Source organism: Prinia subflava, chromosome 1, assembly GCF_021018805.1.
Source record: "Prinia subflava isolate CZ2003 ecotype Zambia chromosome 1, Cam_Psub_1.2, whole genome shotgun sequence".
NCBI classification, from domain to species: domain Eukaryota; kingdom Metazoa; phylum Chordata; class Aves; order Passeriformes; family Cisticolidae; genus Prinia; species Prinia subflava.
The window spans coordinates 22,716,363-22,733,993 of record NC_086247.1 but is presented as its reverse complement, the minus strand read 5'-3'; the positions used below and the strand labels follow the sequence as shown (position 1 = coordinate 22,733,993).

Here is a 17,631-nt window from a genome sequence, read left to right as displayed (position 1 = left end):
AATAAGAGCAGCCCATGTTTTATAAGTCTCTGGGGAGCTTGTGGAAAGATTCTAGTTAAGTTTTATAGTTCTGTGCATGTTGTCTTGTTGCCCGTAGAGATATGAATTGGTGGTGTTGTGTGGGGTTTGCTCTGCACTTAGAGGCTTTCCCTCCAGCATGTCTGTAAATTTTGTTGACTGACAATTTGTTAATTTTTACTTTGCTTCCTACGTTCCCTTCAGGCCAACATGCCAGACTGAATTCTGCAGTCCTGTCTTTGGGCTCACTTTTGGGCAAAGCCTAACTTTCAAAAAGAGACTTAGAAGTCATTAGAAGAAATGGAGCCTATGTTTTAGGAGATGATCATATTGTACAGTGGGTTCTTGCTATTTGCACAATGATTAAGGAGTCAAATTTCAGGTAACTTCATAATAGTGAGAAATTTGTAGATGTTTCTTCAATCTGTCTTTGGCTTTTACCAAACTTTTTTCCTCTTTTTCCTTTGGACTGGGTTTTGGGGTTTTGGTTGGTTTTTTTTTTTATTTCCAGTAGATGGGGCCTGATGTGACATCTGCAATCTTTGTGTAATTTCATACACCTAGTATATTTGTTTGCTTACAAAGTTGCTAAAATGGTGATGAGACTAACAAGAGCTTTCTCTACCTCCTCCTAGTTTTGACTCCTCCTGTTCAGGAATATGTTCATGTAATTGTGAAGAGTTTCACTATTTAGTGTCTAGTCACACAAGCAATGTCCTGTAACTTGGTAGAGGTAGATAAAGGGCTAGTAAAATCTTTTTTTATAGACTCTGTTATTTAGAAAGATGCTCTGAGGATAATAGCTCTGTTGAAATCCTTGCTTCCTCACCAATAACTTCCCAAGGCAAATCTTCAGCAGTGTAGTGTTGTGGTTTTTTCTTGTCTTCTGGACTTTCCTAACACTACTACTAAGAGTCATACATTATGTTTTGAGCTGGATGGCCACCCATATCACAGTTAACTCTGATCTTGTTTGAGTACCATGAGCACCCACTGATTAGGTTCCATAGTATTCTGAAGTTACTAAGTTTTATTCCACCTTTGCAGTACTGGTTCATGCATATAAAGATGTTCAGAATGTAAAACTTCCAAGTTTTGGCTTTCATGTACTGGTCCATAAGCAGTTACAGCTGTGCTTGCTGTGGGTTGAGCACCAGGAACTTCAGCAATTTCCCGTGATTTCCTATTTCTCCCTAATCAGCTCCATCTTTCTTCAGTGCTGCCAACCTCTTTTGAGTCTGTATGAGTTGTGGTGCCTATGGAAACCCATTAGTAAGTTCAGAACCCTCTGACAGGATTATAATGTCTTGACCATCAACTTCAGGTTTGTTTTAATGTCCTCACAATATTTGGTTTTCTTGATTACACCAACAAGTGTCTGACTAGTATGTGATGACCATATTTGTGGAGGATTGAAGGAAAACCAGACAACACAAAGGCAGATAACGATTACAGAGATGGATCTGAGTAATGCAGTGCCAGAGAATTCATTTCTCAATCTGTGTATTTATTTTCAGCTGCTGTTAAGGTCTGAGAAGTATGTGGACTGTTACTTTGTTTCTTTGTAATTCTCCATGTTTCTTCTGTAAAAGTGCAGTAATTGTGGACTTTGTCTGGAGTGTTCATATCCAGAGCACATGAGCATTTGGCCCTGGACAACTGGAAAAGATTAAATAGTCTCAGAATGTTTGCTCTAGAATGCTATGGAACTGGTGTTTGGGGTGTCCTAGCCTAATATTCTCCTTTTTCATTTAAAAAAAAAGGAAAAAACCCCAATCCCCCCCCCCCCAAAAAAAAACCAAACAAACAAGAAAAAAAACCCCAAACAAACAAAAAAAAAGGAGCAAAGCCTCTGTTTCTTCATATATTCTAGAATTAGTTTCAAGGTATACAACACCTCACTTTTTAAATATTAGTCCAGGCACTGCTGAAACAGCTTGTACAGAGGTCTATTATATAGATTCTCCTGCCTGTCCAATTTTTTTTCATTTCTTTTTCCATTATTGTCATGGTTTTCTAGTTCCTGTTTCCCACTGAGTATTGTTTCTACTTCCTATATTACTCTATATACTTTTTCTGAATCTGTTTGGCATTATTCTTAATTTGATGATGTTACTAAATTATCTACACATTGCAAAACCATTTCAGCTTATATATATTGAAGTTTTATTTAGGAAACATGTTGTATCTTCTCTAAAGCCCCTGAAGTGCTCTTTTACTCTTGTCAAGGTTTACTGCTGATTTCCAAAAGCGAGCACGTTTTTTCACAGGGACTTTGGCTGGATTTGTATGTAGGTATACAACATAAAATTTTATTTTGATATATAGCTTTTTACTTATGTAAAACAAACAAGTAACCAAATATAGGTGCCAATTTTAAAATATATATTGAATTGCTAGTCAACTGTTAACACAGTTAATCTCTCTGGTCAACACCCTAGGCATGCAGAGGATTTAGAAATGCCAATTCCTCATTTTGTTTTGCCTTGTTTGCTTAAACGTGATTAAATGTGTATGGTTTATTCCAACGTATTATGATTTCTCTTTACAAGAATGCTATCACTGTTTTTCAGAAGGCAGGTGGCCTCTTCTTTCTGCTGTTTCTTCCACTTCCCATAGTCTTACTTGTGGCTTGTCCATATGGTAGGGTATTTCTATGTTCTTTCATTAGATGTTGTCTTCCCATAGGATGGCCTCACCCTGCTGTTATCTTTGCTACAGTGTATGTCAGATATTTAAGTATGATTAGCTAGACCTATTTTTATGATGAAACCCCTTGTTTATGTCACACAAATTTTGGCTTTTGTTTTAAGGAAGTCAGAGGCAATTGTGCCACAACTGTTGTTTAGAATTGTTTTCTAGATGTAGGCTGGTGTTGATGGCCAACAGTAATAATGGGTTCTTCCCTGTAGAAGCAATGTCTTGTGCCTCAGAAGTGTAGCCATTTAAATTACTTTAATCCTTTTCTCCAGATTTGTTTTCCCCTTCAAATCCAATCAGTCATCTGTGTTTCTCTTATTGTGTCCATCTTGTTGCATCAGATACTAATGACTTTGTGTTGCCTGCAGGGCTAAATGGTGAAAATCCTTCTCCATCTGGTTTATTAAATGAGAGATGCCAGCTCCTGTCTCTGCTCTGCCAGTGATGCTAGCTTTGATTACTTGCCTGTTGTCCACTCCTTCAGGCATCTTATACTTTCTCTCATTTTGTTTCTATATTCAGGACAATGGAACAAACCAGAAGCTGTAACTTTGTTCTCTTTCAGCTTTGCTTTTTAAATCTGACTTTTGTTCAGTATTTATAGATTGCTTCCTTTAGCTGGTTAAATGAGTAGTCTGTGACTTCTGCTAAACTGTTTCACCTTTCGTGGTCACTATCCCCAGTACTTCTGCCTTGGCTGTTTAATGTGAATACTGCAAATACCCTGTGAAACAGAGAGGGGTTGTCTTTTATATGCTTCTGTTCATTATTATTATTATTATTACTATTATGATGATGATGATGCAGGATTAGGCTTTGACTTCATGGTTTTTTAATCCATTGTGAATGCAAAAGAAGAACTTTTATTCTAAGAATAAAGAGCAGAAAGGAACCACATTGTTTCTGACATATTTCTATTTGGATTTCTTCACATTAATTTGCTTGTGACTGTGAAGCACACAAAAATACATCAACAAGAAATATTGAAACTATGTACTGTTTAGCTCTGAAAAATCCAGACTGATTCTAGACATTTGTGCACTGAAGAAAAAAAGGATGCTTTTGTCAGATGAGGGAGAGTAATCATGTGAATCAATTAAACCTAGGGGTTCTGAAGTTCCATTTGTCACTCTGCCTTGTGCCCCTGAGGGATCCTGAGCAGGTCACAGTATTCTCTCTCTTTCCCTGTTTATAAGCAATATTAATATTTCTTGAATGTTAATTTAGGATAACATTTGTACATTGTTTACTGTAAAGAAGACAACATTAAAAGTCAACTCTTCTAAGCTGTTTAAGTAGTCAGTGGTAGATTCCGCATAAATGTGTGTGTGCCAAAGCCAAGGAATGGTTGTATTAGCACGTAGCAGTGGGTGACTACTGCTGATAAATAATCCATTATATATCCATGGAGGGGGGTAGGTTGATTGTTGAGTTCTGCTAGACTGAGATTCAGATCTGTGGGAAGGCTCTGGCAGGAGGTGAGTGACAGAGAATTCAGTTCATTACATAGGAATATCGTATTTTCAAATGTAAATGTTTAAAAATAATTTGTTGACTGTAATTCAAAGGATTTGTGTTATGTTCAGTATTAACTCATCATGAGAGAGTTAAACCCACTGAAAACAGCACAAAGGAGCTGGAATTTCAAAAAATTAAAAAGCTTTTTCTTAGTAACATTTTATATCATCAAGAACATGAACTTTTGAAATCAGGTTCTGGGATTCAAATGTGATTTTGCCAAAAATCTGGTTTTGGAAAGAATTAATTCCCAGGAGAGATGTAAGGAGGTTTTAGTTGATTTTCTGTAATCTGTGTATTGCTTGCACCTCTTCAGGAAGCAGTCTGTGATCCTTCTTTGAGGAGAGTTTGTATCTCCCTCTGAGTATTTGCAGGCTCTGCAGTCTCTATAGAAGGAAAGAACAATTTTCAGGATTCCCATTTTGGGGTTTTGAGAAGGCTGCAGTTGCTGTTGGGGGAAAACTGGAGTGACAGAAATTATGTGAAGAGACCAGGCAACTTGAGTACATGCTCTGTATGTCCATAAAGGTCATTGGAGGTATGTACATTTGTGCTCAAGCTCAAAGACCTTGAGAAGGGACTCAACACTGTCCACATGCAGCCAAAATCCTGGGCAGTCGAGTTCACTTGAGAGACCATCCAAGGCTGTAACTCCACAAAACTATGGGGAATTTTTCCCCCTCTTCTTTTACTTAGTTTATAATGCTGACAATCTAGGAAAACAGAAATGGTGTGCTGCAGTGTCTGAGAGAATGCTAACATTTCAGTCTTGCTAGAAATGCAATGTGAATAGGCAGACCCATGAGAAAACTTTAGCAGAGCTACTTGGAATAACAAGTGCAGCTGCAACTTATGTTTTTAGAAGTGTAACTGTTTTTCAGTGTCTAAAATTAGGTTTCAGTCATGCAAATCTTTATGTGGAACTTCTGAGTGACAACCAGTGATGGATTCCTTTAACCCTTCCCATATAGAGTGGTATTTTTTATGCCTTCACTACTTAGATTTTACTTAATGGAGTGGCTTAACATTTAGTGAAAGGATGCCAGAATCCAGGCAACGGCAATAATGTGACAAGGAGTTGGAGAACACCATTGGAAAGCATCAGATTTGTAGGTGACATTTTGCTGTGGAAGTTTCCTGACAAAGGAAATGAGAGCTCCCTTCTGTCCTCTAGAATCTCTCACAGAAGGTGTCTGAAGCTTTTAGTTTTGTTTAGTTTTAGTCCAAATATGTTTGTAGCAGAAGTTTTAGCCACAAATGCATGATTATTTTCACCTCCAGCTTTTCAGGCCATTACAAAGTTTATCAGGGAGCAGAGCTTGCGAGCTGGACAGTCTGACTGTCATGGTTTCATAAGGATGATCCTAGACAGGTCTATTTCCCCAAAATGTTTGACAAGTCATGAACTTCCAAGGAGAAGTTGTTTTAGCAGCGTTTTTGCAGCAAAGCTGTTCAACAGTTTCATAGCTGTGGCTGCAAGAAGTGCTACCATGTGATTTGCAGTGTATCCTGGGTCACATCAACCATCAACTGTTCATTGCAGGTGAACAGTTCTGTGGTTAGATCAGGGATCAAACACTGTCCCCTTAAAACAAGAGTTTTGTTAATAGTGGTGTTAATCAGTGTATGGGCTACATCACAAGATTCACCTGGAGGTCAGTGAAACTTTAGCTTCATGTAGATGAAATTATTAAAAGTCCACTTTGAGAGCTGGGTGTAAAAAGGCTTTGCAAACTGCAGGTGATCTTTGGGCTGCACTTACAGAACAGTTGCTTTAAACTATTTGATAAGTAGTTATGAATTTCACACATTTGGGTTTGTTCTGTAGAATTCATTATCTGTTTATAGACAAGTTAGATTTAAAACAAGTACAATTTCCAGTGAATAATTTAAGTAACTCCACTGTGCTTACACAGAAGTGTTGTGTAGAGTATTTTAGAGGAAGAAATTTTAGCTTGACAGCTGCAAGGTAATTCAGCCTGTTTATATATGAGCTTGTAAAACAGTTCTGCTTCTAAAAATTATTCGATGCCCTTCTTTCTAAGTAGGTACAGGTTTTTTTAAGATTTTCGATTTATATTATTCATGAAGTTATATACATGGTCTCAGTGTTAACATTAATCATTCACAATCAGGAAGATAATTTTCTTGCACAGTGTACTTTGTGGGGTGGGGAAATAATAACTACTTAGTACCTGAACATTGGGATGAAAATTCCCACTTTTTATTTTGTTACTGTCTTGCAGTGTTGCACTAAGTGATCTTCAGTGTTTTCCTGTACTGAGCCCTAAGGCTGTGGGCTGTGCATGAGTACAGGTGACTTGCTGCACCCCCCTCCTTGTGGAGGCTGCCTGAACATGAGTGAGACCCTGGACACACGGGTGAGGAGAAGTGGGGAAGCCTGTGGTCCTCTCTGACAATCCCCTTCTCCTGGAGCTACCAGGGGTGGACTTGGAGAGCTCTGGCATTCTCACAGCTTTCACTTTTCAGGTAGTCTGGAATCTCATCATATCCCTAAACCCATGACACCCCAACAATTCATCTGATCTGACTGGCTGTGTGCCTGTATCTCTTGGTTAGGGTCCAAAACCATTTGCGTATTTTAATTTACGTACAGACTGTAAAAGTGATGATCATTATTGTACCAGCCTCCAGCCTGCTACCTTTCTTCCAACAACATTTTCCTGAGCAACATGGATCAACTAATGAAAATGAGAGAAAATTATATTGTTTCAGATAGTCTCTCTTCCAGCACAGACTCTCACAAGTACTCTTTATTAGATATTAAAGAAACCCATAAATTGCAAAAGGGGAATTGAGAATAGTCTTTTCTCTCCCATCCAGAAGATGATGAAGGCATTGCTGATCTCCAGAATTAAATAGGAAGAAGATAAACTGTCAATCATTAGGCAAAACAATATGACTATATATTGTATGTTTAGGTGCACAACAAACTTGATAGCAAAAATAAAACAGTGAGAAAGTGTTGCATTTTGTTAGCAATTTCTCTTTTCCTTTAGGGGAAGGAAAATGACTTGAATTCTCAAGACTGAACTACTTTCTCAGAAAACCCCAACATTAATTTCCTTATGAAAACTGCTGTGTACCAGGTGTTCTTCCTGCATGCTCTCAAGAAACCTCTAGCACAGAAAGATCCCCAAAACTTATTCAGTCATTATCTTCACCATGGTTTGGGTTGGATTTTTTTTTTTTTAAGTCTGACACTCTTCATTTCCCAGACACAACTAATTGCCAGGAAAGGAGCTGTTAAGAAGAAATACATACCTATTGGGACAATTTTATTTCATCAGATGTAGATTATCATGCTTTTAAGAGAATGTGCCTAAGTCAACAAATATAACTGGGGAAAGAACATTCACACTTGGCATGACATTTTGCTGGGCTGCCCAATATTTAGTTGTAGTTCTCTGGAGTTAAAATACTATAATGAACTTCAAAAATATACTGTGTTCCTAAAAAGAACTTTTCTGCTTACAGTGGATTTCAGGTGCAAAAATAAAAAATTCAGTGTGTCTGTAAGATCAAAGTGACAGGGAACTTGCCTGAATTTTGGAAATAAAAATGTACCATTTATTGGAGAACAAGTTTATCAAATAAGTGTAATACACTATTAGATAAAGTTTTCTTATCACTTAGGCATTTACAGTGCATTTTTCATTGCACTTTCACGATTTTTCAGACTTTCAGTTTCTTCAGAAAATATTATGGCTCACCTGGACAAGTGTGTTGCAGTGGCTTTTGTTTGCTCATTCCTTGAAATTGAATCCAGTCATTCCTTTCACTTTCTTCTCATATCCAGTTAGGTTTTAAATTCTTCTCCCCTGTTGTCCCACCCTATTCTGCTGAGGTTAATGGAAATGTTTCAATGGAAAAGGTTGTACTCACAAACAGAAGAAAAGATAACTAGATTTCTCCATTTCCTCTCTTCTTTTTTACTTTTGGGATTTAATTCCATGTTATCTGAGATGATAATAACTATGTTATTCTACTCTCTAGTTTTTTCTTCTAAAAAGTTCTCCTCTTTAATCCATCCACATCGTTGCCTTTGACGCTAAGATGTTTTGTCTCCTGCTGACTTCAGGAACATGTTTACCCTCTGTCACTGCCATTTCTGCTTTATGGTTTTCCTTTGTATTCCTGTTAATACTCATCTTACTTTTTACACTTTAAAAGTGTATCTCCATGAGGCTTTGTTTGCATTGCCATAGCTTGTTGAAGGGAGATGGTTCCTAGATGCATATGAGTTTAAAATTGTTTTGGTTTTTGTGTAGGACAGTGTCCTAAGAACATACTGCTCTGAATGATGGGTTGCACAGAGAAGGAAGGAAAGAAGAAAAGCACCATCCATATCCTGTTCTATGAATTTGAGACTTTCTTCTGCCACCTTTCAGACCTTGCTTCCCTCTATTTACCTAAGTAGTCAGCTGATTAAAAGGGAGAAGTTTCACAGTGGTAGGACAAATGTCTTCTATCCCTACCCTTTTCCTTCACCTGATTGTTGGCTGCAGGTTACCCTTTACCATGACCATATTTGACAGGAGGAGGAAGCTCCCTGCACTGCCCATGATGTATTATATTCGGTGCCAGGGCTGGCTGATGTTGCTGGTGTGTATGTATGTGCCTGTGTGCGGGAGAGCTTGACCCTCTCTGCTACTCCCTATCTCTAATGAATCAGAGACTTGGAAGGACTGATAACAATACCCTGAAAGTTCTAAAGCCTCTTCACACGCATTTGTGCTTGATAATTTTGATGTAAGAGTTAATTACAACAACGAAAAACATTAAATGGAGATGGTATGAAGAGCAGGTCAGTATTCTAGACAGCTAGCTCATAGTTTGCTTTTGTATTGCCGGCCCTGTGATGCTTCTTTGTCTGATTTGCTGCTTTCCAAATAAAGAAAATGAGGGGGATTTGTTGTTGTGGGTTTTGATTTCTTTTTTGTTTGTTTGGATTTATTTATATCCTTCCTGTAGGTATAAAATAGAACATCTGTTCTCAGCGAAGTTTTTTGAATTTGTTCTCTGTGCATTGGTCTCTGGTGATAGAGGGGGTCACTGAAGATATAAATAAGACTTGTGCTCAAGCCTGAGAAGCTAGGAATTCAACAAAAAAATTAAAAACAAAGCTTATGGAACCAGAATCCTTGCAGCTGCTGGCAATCTGGATTGCCAGTGGTTTTCACTCCAGGAGCCCTCTCCTAATGTACCTATGGTAGTGTGCAGCAGGCAGCTGCATTCTCACAAGGCAGGGATGTAAACACAGAAGGACAGAGCTTGGTGATTCGTACTGAGCAGAAGGGGGCCAAACAGGTGTATGACTTAAACAGTTCCCTCAAGATGTCAGCTGCTGGAGAGTCATCCTCATGTCTGTAAGATCCAGCAAGTTTCTTTTTTGGTTGAAGAGCAGCTGATGCAAACTTTCGTTTTCTACAGATTCTTGGAAAGCTGTTCTACTTTCCCAGCAGTTGGCTAGTCCCAGGGTAGAATTCATTGAACTTCATTTGATCATTTTACTATTCAGAGTTGTTTTCTGCTTCTTGTTTGGCAAACCAGATCTAATCCATGCTATTTTTATAAAATTATGTACTTATTGGAGAATTCTCTCGGTGCTTGTGTTGCTGAATATTATAGCAAAATACAAACATATATGTGTAAGTTATGTTTTCTAACCTAGGACACATGTAATTATGGCAAAGCTATTATGCTTGTTTGATGAAGCTTGATTTTACTGAGTGCCTAGCACTCACTAAATGCAGTTTCCTAAATGTTAATTTAAATGGAGTCCATGTGGTAACAGAATAACTGTGTTCTTCTTCAAAGGGAATTTTCCTTGGTAAGGCAGTAGCTTCTGGAGACTTTCTTACACTCCATTAGACCTGTGCTGATGCTGCACCAGCGAAGGATAGGTGTAAAGAAATCTGGAAGGGACACTGTGGGGCTGGATTCCTGATAGTCTAATCTTGGTGACAGACTATTATTTTATTTATGCAATTTATTTTATTTATTTATACTATTTAATTCCATATTTGTATAGTATTTTTACTCTGCAGTTTCTTAAAATTTTCTGTGTGTATTCCTATTTGATTTTGAATGTGACAGTCTTGATATCTTTTCAACTTACTGTAAACCAACAAATCAAATCCCACAAAGACAATATAAGAAGCAAACAAAGCAAGTAAATCTTGGGACAAATGATGACAGAAACACAAAATTAGGCTGAATTTATTTCTTTTATATTTTGCCAAGTGGTTGTAAATGGGGAATAGTCTTGATTTTATTTTTATAGAGCTAATTCTTCTGAGAAGATTAACAATACTTTTGACTTTTTGACTAATTGCAATTACAGTTGGCCTCTCTATCCAGATAATGGTGAGAATCTTGGAAGAACATACACAGTTGGAGTGCACACAAGGACAACTTTTGTTTTGTAAGGACTTTATGGTGCTGGAAAAGGGGATTTACTTGTGTGTAGTTCAGGCTTTGCCATGCTGCTGGTGATGAAGAGAAAGTTACAGGAGTGAGGCACTCATTGAGTAGCTACTCTCCGTAGATAACTGCGAGAGGAAGATGTGTAGTTTTCCTTCTATTTTGCTGCAGTATGTTCCATCGTCCCCTTTGAAATGTAAAGCTTTGTGTGTGAAGAGGGGATTTTCTCTGATATGTAGAATATACAAGTGAGAAAGAAAAACAAAGTATGTGGAAGATGTGAGCCTCTTACCAAGTTAAGGCTGTGATCTTGCTGTGGGTATAGCTGGTGATTAATGTAGTCATGGTTCTATTCAGGAGTGTATTTTATGATTTAAGTCAGTATTAACAAACTGCTCATCTGATATGAATTTCTAGTTTACATGTGGTTCATACAGTGAATTTTGCATGGGTTCTCTAGAAAATAGGTGGTTACATATGGAATTAGTCTTGCAATGTGTGTGTCTGAATGGGCAAACTTAGACTGCACTGGCAATACTTAGACAAGACTGATTTGTATTTCCCAACTCTAGATTGCTTTTTGAGGTTGAAGTGAAGAATGTTGCACTGGGGGTATGTGCATACAGATTATGGCTGATATAAATATTTCTAAGCTTTTGTATAATCAAGTTTTGATTGGTTGGTTTTTTTTTTTTTTTCCTTTTAGCCATGTTAAAGTTCTTGTAATATCATGCTTACTTCGCCCTTTAGGAGATTGCTATCATTTCCCATGGCTTCAACTTGAGATCTGTTTTCCATCAGAGCATCCAGTTTAGCTTGAAGCACTGGTTCTTACACAGTTTATTTTTCCCTGGGCATTTTAGCCTATCTTAGAGATAAGGGTTGGAAGTGCAGGAACAAAGTAATGGAGCATGCAAGGTCAGCTCCCACAGTGCGAAGAGTTAGAACTGACCTGACACCAGCAGCACATCTTTTCATCCACATGTTTTGGTTTCTCCCCATTTGGTTGTTTTATTCAGAAGAAAAACTAACTAGCTGCTTTTTGAGTTTTTTATCCTCCCTTTACATTTTTATATAAGATACAAGCCACATCTGTTTCTTACTAGTCATTTGACATGTACTTTTAGCAGAAAAAATGAGGGGGGGACATCATGTTTTGAGCCTTTCCTCTGCTTTTATTTGCACCATGACACTTCTCTTAAATACTTTTCAAGATGTGATATCTAGGGATCTATCAAAAACAAAACTCAACCATTTGTCTGAATTTTGTCTGCTGTTGAACAAGAATGTCAGGACGAAAAGACTATGAGTTTGTAGTAACATTAATATATTTTCAATTAATAGTTTAGGTACTCATGCAAGACAATTCAGTAGATCTAAAATCAAAACAGGTGCTTTTTTAAGTAAATAAAAAATAATGGAAGAACTACTTGCCGTCTCTTCTGAACACCAAACTATGGTATTGGATTGGGGGTTCCATAATTAAATACCTAATTACCCTTAAAGTTTTGCAGATTTAATTTAGGGTTTGTTGGATAACAGCATTTTTCAGAGAGTGTGTATTTGAAGCAGATGCTAACATCACTCCCAGGTGTCAGTAGGAAATGCCAGAGGTGCACCTTGCTTGCCCGTAGGTACCAGTGTTGTAAAGTTGAATGCTGATTCAGAGTCAGGGTTCTTTGTGATCTCTGTAGCTGGTTTTATGTGATGCTTTCCTTTCATTTCCTTTTCAAGGTGCAAGGAATGGTAAATGCAAGAGAATTTTTTCTAAAAAATATGATCCTTCTTCTTTTGAAATAATAGCCCCAAAATCATGCTTGTTCAGACTCAATTAAAAAAAACCTTCCTTGTCATCCCCCCTCCTTCCCCTCCCCAAAGAAAATTCTTTCTCCTGATTTTCCCAAAGTACATCCTGTTTGCCCTGTTTTGAGCCAAACTTAGGAATGCTTCTCTCCATCTGTCACACAGAGTCTGCTAGTAATTTCTATTTTGCCAGTTCTTGCTCAGGTCTTGCCATATGGTCAGTAGCCTTTCCAGTTCTTGGTTATCTCTGCATAAAAGGCACTTAATTTGCTTTACTTAGATTTTTTTTTAATGCACTCTTTGGCATTTTATTAAGCAATTTATTATGTAGATGATATACTTAATACATGACATGCTTTGCATGCATGTAAACTTTAACCAGTTGCATCCAAGGATGCTTAGTGTCTGCCACAGATGTTTTCTATGTGAGTTCATCTTGTAGCATTAGGAATCTACAGTGCTGTGGTATTGCTTTGTGTCTTTGTATTGGTTGTGCTTAGGGTCCATTTCTCTTTTTCTGGAAATAATTTAGGCAGTCATCCATTCCTCTCAGGTCCTGGTATCATCTGAGCTGTTTCTGGCTCTGCCTTCCCAGTAGGTTTAATTTGGTTTTAAGTTGGATTTACTTTTATAATCTTGGCAGAGTAGTAGTTTGAGCATACAAATAGCACTTCTGGGTAACTTCAAGGTTTATTTCTTGGGCTAGCTGGGTAAATTTTGTACCTGCAAATGTCCATTTTGTACCTGCAAAATAAGCATGCGTGGATCATAGTGAGTTGTCAGAAGCCTTATCCACAGTTGTGGTGGAACATCTGGGTGGAGCATCTGCAAGAAATGTGCTTGCTGCTTAAACTGGAGAAACAAATACAGTTATAGAGGTTTTCTTTTGTTGAGCATCTGAGAAATAACAAGGACCTTGAAATCAGTGATAAAACTTGAATTACTGGAATTCAGAGTACACACCATATTAGTACTAAGACATAAACTTGACAGAAGATACAGGCAAAAACATTCATTTAAAATTACCAGAAATAAACAGTTTCTGCTCAGTTGCTGAATGTTTGGTTTAGTTTTTTTTAACATTAGTACATGAAATTGTCATCTCTCTTTTTCTTTCTTTTTTTTTTCCCCCAGTCTGTTTATTTTACATTGTTTGGAAAATCTCTTGATTAACATGCTGGTTTTATCCCCAAACACTCAAAGAAACATTAAACATATGCAGCAAGTTATTGCAGTTTAAAAGTGGGGATGAGGGCTACCTTTTTTTTTCTGACAAAGAGAAAGAAAAAAAAAGGAAAAAAGATCTGAACTTATAAGTCTACGTGAGTTTATGCCACTCAGAGAGTATTACATGGCACAGGCCATTCCAGATTTCAGGTTAAATTGTTTCAGGTTGTTTCAAAGGTGAGCCGTGGGCCACCTGACCTGCAAAGATGATGGGAAGAGACACTGGCCTTTGATTGAGGTTCAGCTGTAAACAACTGAGAGCAATAATTTCCTGAACTGTTGTAATTTAATAAAGGGATCTGTCTATACTCTGAGCAGCTCCTGTAAGAGCTCTGTAACTGGTTTTTAGTATTTCCATGTGAAATAAACATTTATACGTATCTACTCCGCAGGTTATGTTATTGATTACTATATGAGTTGTTATTGTTTAAAAGGATTTATTCTTCTAAATAAATAGAAATGAATAATCTTCCATTTTACTTAATCTATAACCTTACAAAGTAGGTTTCTCCTTTCCTCCTCAACATATTTCCTCCAGGAATTAAATGGGTTTTTTTCCAGTTTAGAAGACTTAAAAATAACCCAATTTAATCTTTTTGTTTGTTTAAATATATTTTTATAAAAGATGTGTCTGCTGCTGTGAGAAGGCTCATAGGTGAAGATTTTCATGCATTGTGCATGGTTCTGGGCAGCTGGTTTTGGGTGGCCCACTTGAGCAGAGGGGTTGGTCCAGATGATCTCCAGAGGTTCCTGCAAACTTCATCTCTTCTGCAATTCTGTTATTTGGAAAATAGCATTAAAATTTAATAGCAAATTTTAATTTCATTACTTGTCACAGGAAAAAAAATGCACTTATGGAAACCTGTTCATTTAGACTTTCCATTGCTTTTCTTTCTGGTAAAGCAGTGAATAGGGTGTGATATCAAAGCATGGCAATGACCTAAATAGTAGAGTAGACAACAAGTAGGTTTCTAGACACATATAATAGTAACAGTCAGATATTCTGATTAGTGTAAAAACACTTGATGCATTTTTGTCAAAAGGTTTATTAAAAATTGTAGTTATGTCCCTTTTGAGAATATGGTGGAGGTGGTCATGAATGTATTCTTTTTAAGAATTCTACAGTAATGCTAAAAAATTACAGAGCTAAGTTGTTAACACAGTGTCTTGTTGTTTTTTTTTACAGTCCACATACCGGGTGGCAGAATTACCAGCCCGATGTACCCCAAATTCCCACTGCTTGCATCTCTGTGGAAGATGCTGAAATGATGGCACGAATGTCTCTCCGCAGCACTAAGATTGTTGTGCACCTGAGGATGGGAGCTAAGACTTATCCAGACTCTCTGTCCTTTAACACTGTGGCAGAAATAGTTGGAAGCAAGTACCCAGAGCAGGTGGGTGAAAATATGCAATAAAAATCCTCATTTTTTCTTTAAAAATACGGAAGAAACAAACCAAAAAAACAACTCTTTTGAAGAAATCCCTAAAACAAGTAACTTTTATTCACACTCTCTTCTATATTTTAGACATCTTAGCTTTTCAATCTTTTTCAGGTAACAGGTTTCATGCCTGTGTTTAGCAGGTGTTGTATGTGTGTTTGGAATAAACTGTCTGCACCACAAATTCTGTTTGAGCATTACATAATTCTGTATTGTTAACTTCTTTTCTTCTTGGTTTCTCTTTTCTTCCAACTTCTTCCAGCTAAAAATAGTACAAACCAAACTCATGATGCTGAAGGATTTGTGCCTGGTGCAAGGTCTTCTGTGTGAGCTTACAACATGGAATTAGTTTTCTGGCAGTATGTTTTATTGTGAAAATGTTGATGCACACTAGCAATTGCTGCTAGAGCACTTACTGAACCACAATGCTTTTTTAAACACTGTACTTCCATGGCGTCAATGGAGAAGAAGAATCACTATCTCTGAGCTTTAAACCAGGGAAGAGGTTTTATCTATTTAAGAGACTTTATCTGTTCTGAGATGACAGTTCTAGCTCTGGCTTGTGGTGCCTAGTCATCCTCAATGAATGTACAGTTTCAGCAGCTTGATCACTGGGCAGGGAAAGAGTAACTACTGTGATGGTTGATTGGTTTACATAACGTTACCTGTGAGTCTAGCTTCATGAAACACATATTTACCAAGTTAAATGTTCCAACTTTCTAATGAAGGTGCATTTAATTTAATTTTCTGTCATCTGCATTTTTAACGATGTTTCTAACCAGGCTATCTTTCCAGAATTATGTTCGGTGTATTTCAAAATTTGACATTTCAATTCAGGTTATGAAGTGCTCAAATGTAGACTTCAAAGATATGTTAAGGTGCTTGCCTGGACTTGATCTTCTCTTTGCTGTCCTGCTCTGTTTCTTTAAGTAATGAAATGGATTGGAATCTCTTCACTACTTCCAGGGACAAGCTCATTTTTTTTAAACACTGGGTAAAGGCTTATTTGCAAGCCCCCTGCTGATGTTAATGGGAGTGGTAGTGGACACACTTTGAAAATGTAACCAAGAAACAGAAAAATAAAACAAGTGAATGTTTAGGGGTTTCATTACTCAGTTCCTTTTGGAGCCTTAATGGGTGCTTCACCATGCTCATTCCACTGCGTTACTCTGGTAAAAGGCGAGCCAACTCGCTATTTAGGCAATAAAATACTTTCTAGTCCCAAACTCTTACAATGCCTTCTATGCCAAAGTGATTCAAAACACAGAGCAAGTCCGGAGAACAGAAAGGTACCATTTCCCCAGGCCAGAATTTCAGTTTTAAGTTTTGAATTGGAACAACTCCAATTCTGGATCTCTGAACTCTGGGTGAGAAATCCACAGTGGGTGGTACTGCTCTTACAAAGGTCTAAAGCAGAACAGTTTAGAATTAGGTTGAAACCTGTGAAACATAACTGGTCACAGGTATTGCAGAAAATCATAACGTGAACCGCTAAAACTTAGTTGAAAATAAGGGTTGCTGTAAGACACTGAAGAAAGTGGGAGGGAGGGAGTGTGAAGCTTGGTGAAAAGTGATTCTGTTCAAGATGTAACTACACATTTAGCTATGCTTGTGTTTATCTATATATTGACCAGAATTTAATATACTCCTTGATTTATAAATAATTCATTAATTCCTTCCATGAGATTTTAACATATTTATTAAAAATAATCGCCATAAACTGAAATAATACTTGTCTGACAAGTTTATGCTACAAGCAATATTAATTATTATTATTAAAGTACGTTACAGGAGAAAATAATTACATTTTTTTCTTAACTGTTAAGGGGGTTTGGGGGGTTCTTTTTTTGTTTGTTTTGGTGGGTTTTTGGTGTGTTTTTTTTTTTTTTTAATTTGACCACCTTTACGGCATATTCAGTTCTGTTCCTCCTTTTTCAATTATTTTTCCAAGTGTTTTATGTGGATTCTTGCATATAGCAATTGGAGTTTTGGGGGGGTAAAACTAGAAAATCATTAAGGAAAACAGAAAAATAGTAGTTGACATGTTTTTGATATATTTTCCTAAGAGTTTGCTGTATTTTAGACTTAGCATTCTGAAAGTCATTGCTGCTGCAAGAAATGTTGAAATCATCAAAACATACTCAGAATTGTTCAATTTGTAAACTTTATTTTAAGCACCTATGCTTAACTTCAACACATTTGCATTTCCAAGTAACCTAAAGTAGTAAAAGAAATGGCATTACTGCTTTGTGAAGCATCAAGCTCTCAGGGGTGCATTCGTCTTCAGAGGCAATGATGTGACATGAACACATATGTCCTGTGTCTTTTTGAGGTATCTCTGTACCCAATGTGCAAGTACTTTTGAAAAATTAACCCGCTGATAATTCAGGTTTCCCTCCTGCTTTATCCTTTCTGTTTGGCTGGCCAGTAGGCAGTAAGCAAATATTCGAGCTCTAAAAAATGTATGGCAAAACCTACT

The 17,631-nt window shown here is 37.2% G+C and overlaps 1 protein-coding gene across 1 annotated transcript in view; it reads left to right on the top strand.

Annotated features, from left to right (window-relative positions):
- CPQ (carboxypeptidase Q) overlaps nt 1-17,631 on the top strand; it is a 149,539-nt gene that overhangs the window by 38,241 nt on the left and 93,667 nt on the right. Inside the window, exon 4 of the mRNA XM_063390573.1 lies at nt 14,900-15,107. Within this exon, the coding sequence (XP_063246643.1) occupies nt 14,900-15,107 (208 nt within the window). The remainder of the gene's footprint in view (nt 1-14,899; nt 15,108-17,631) is intronic.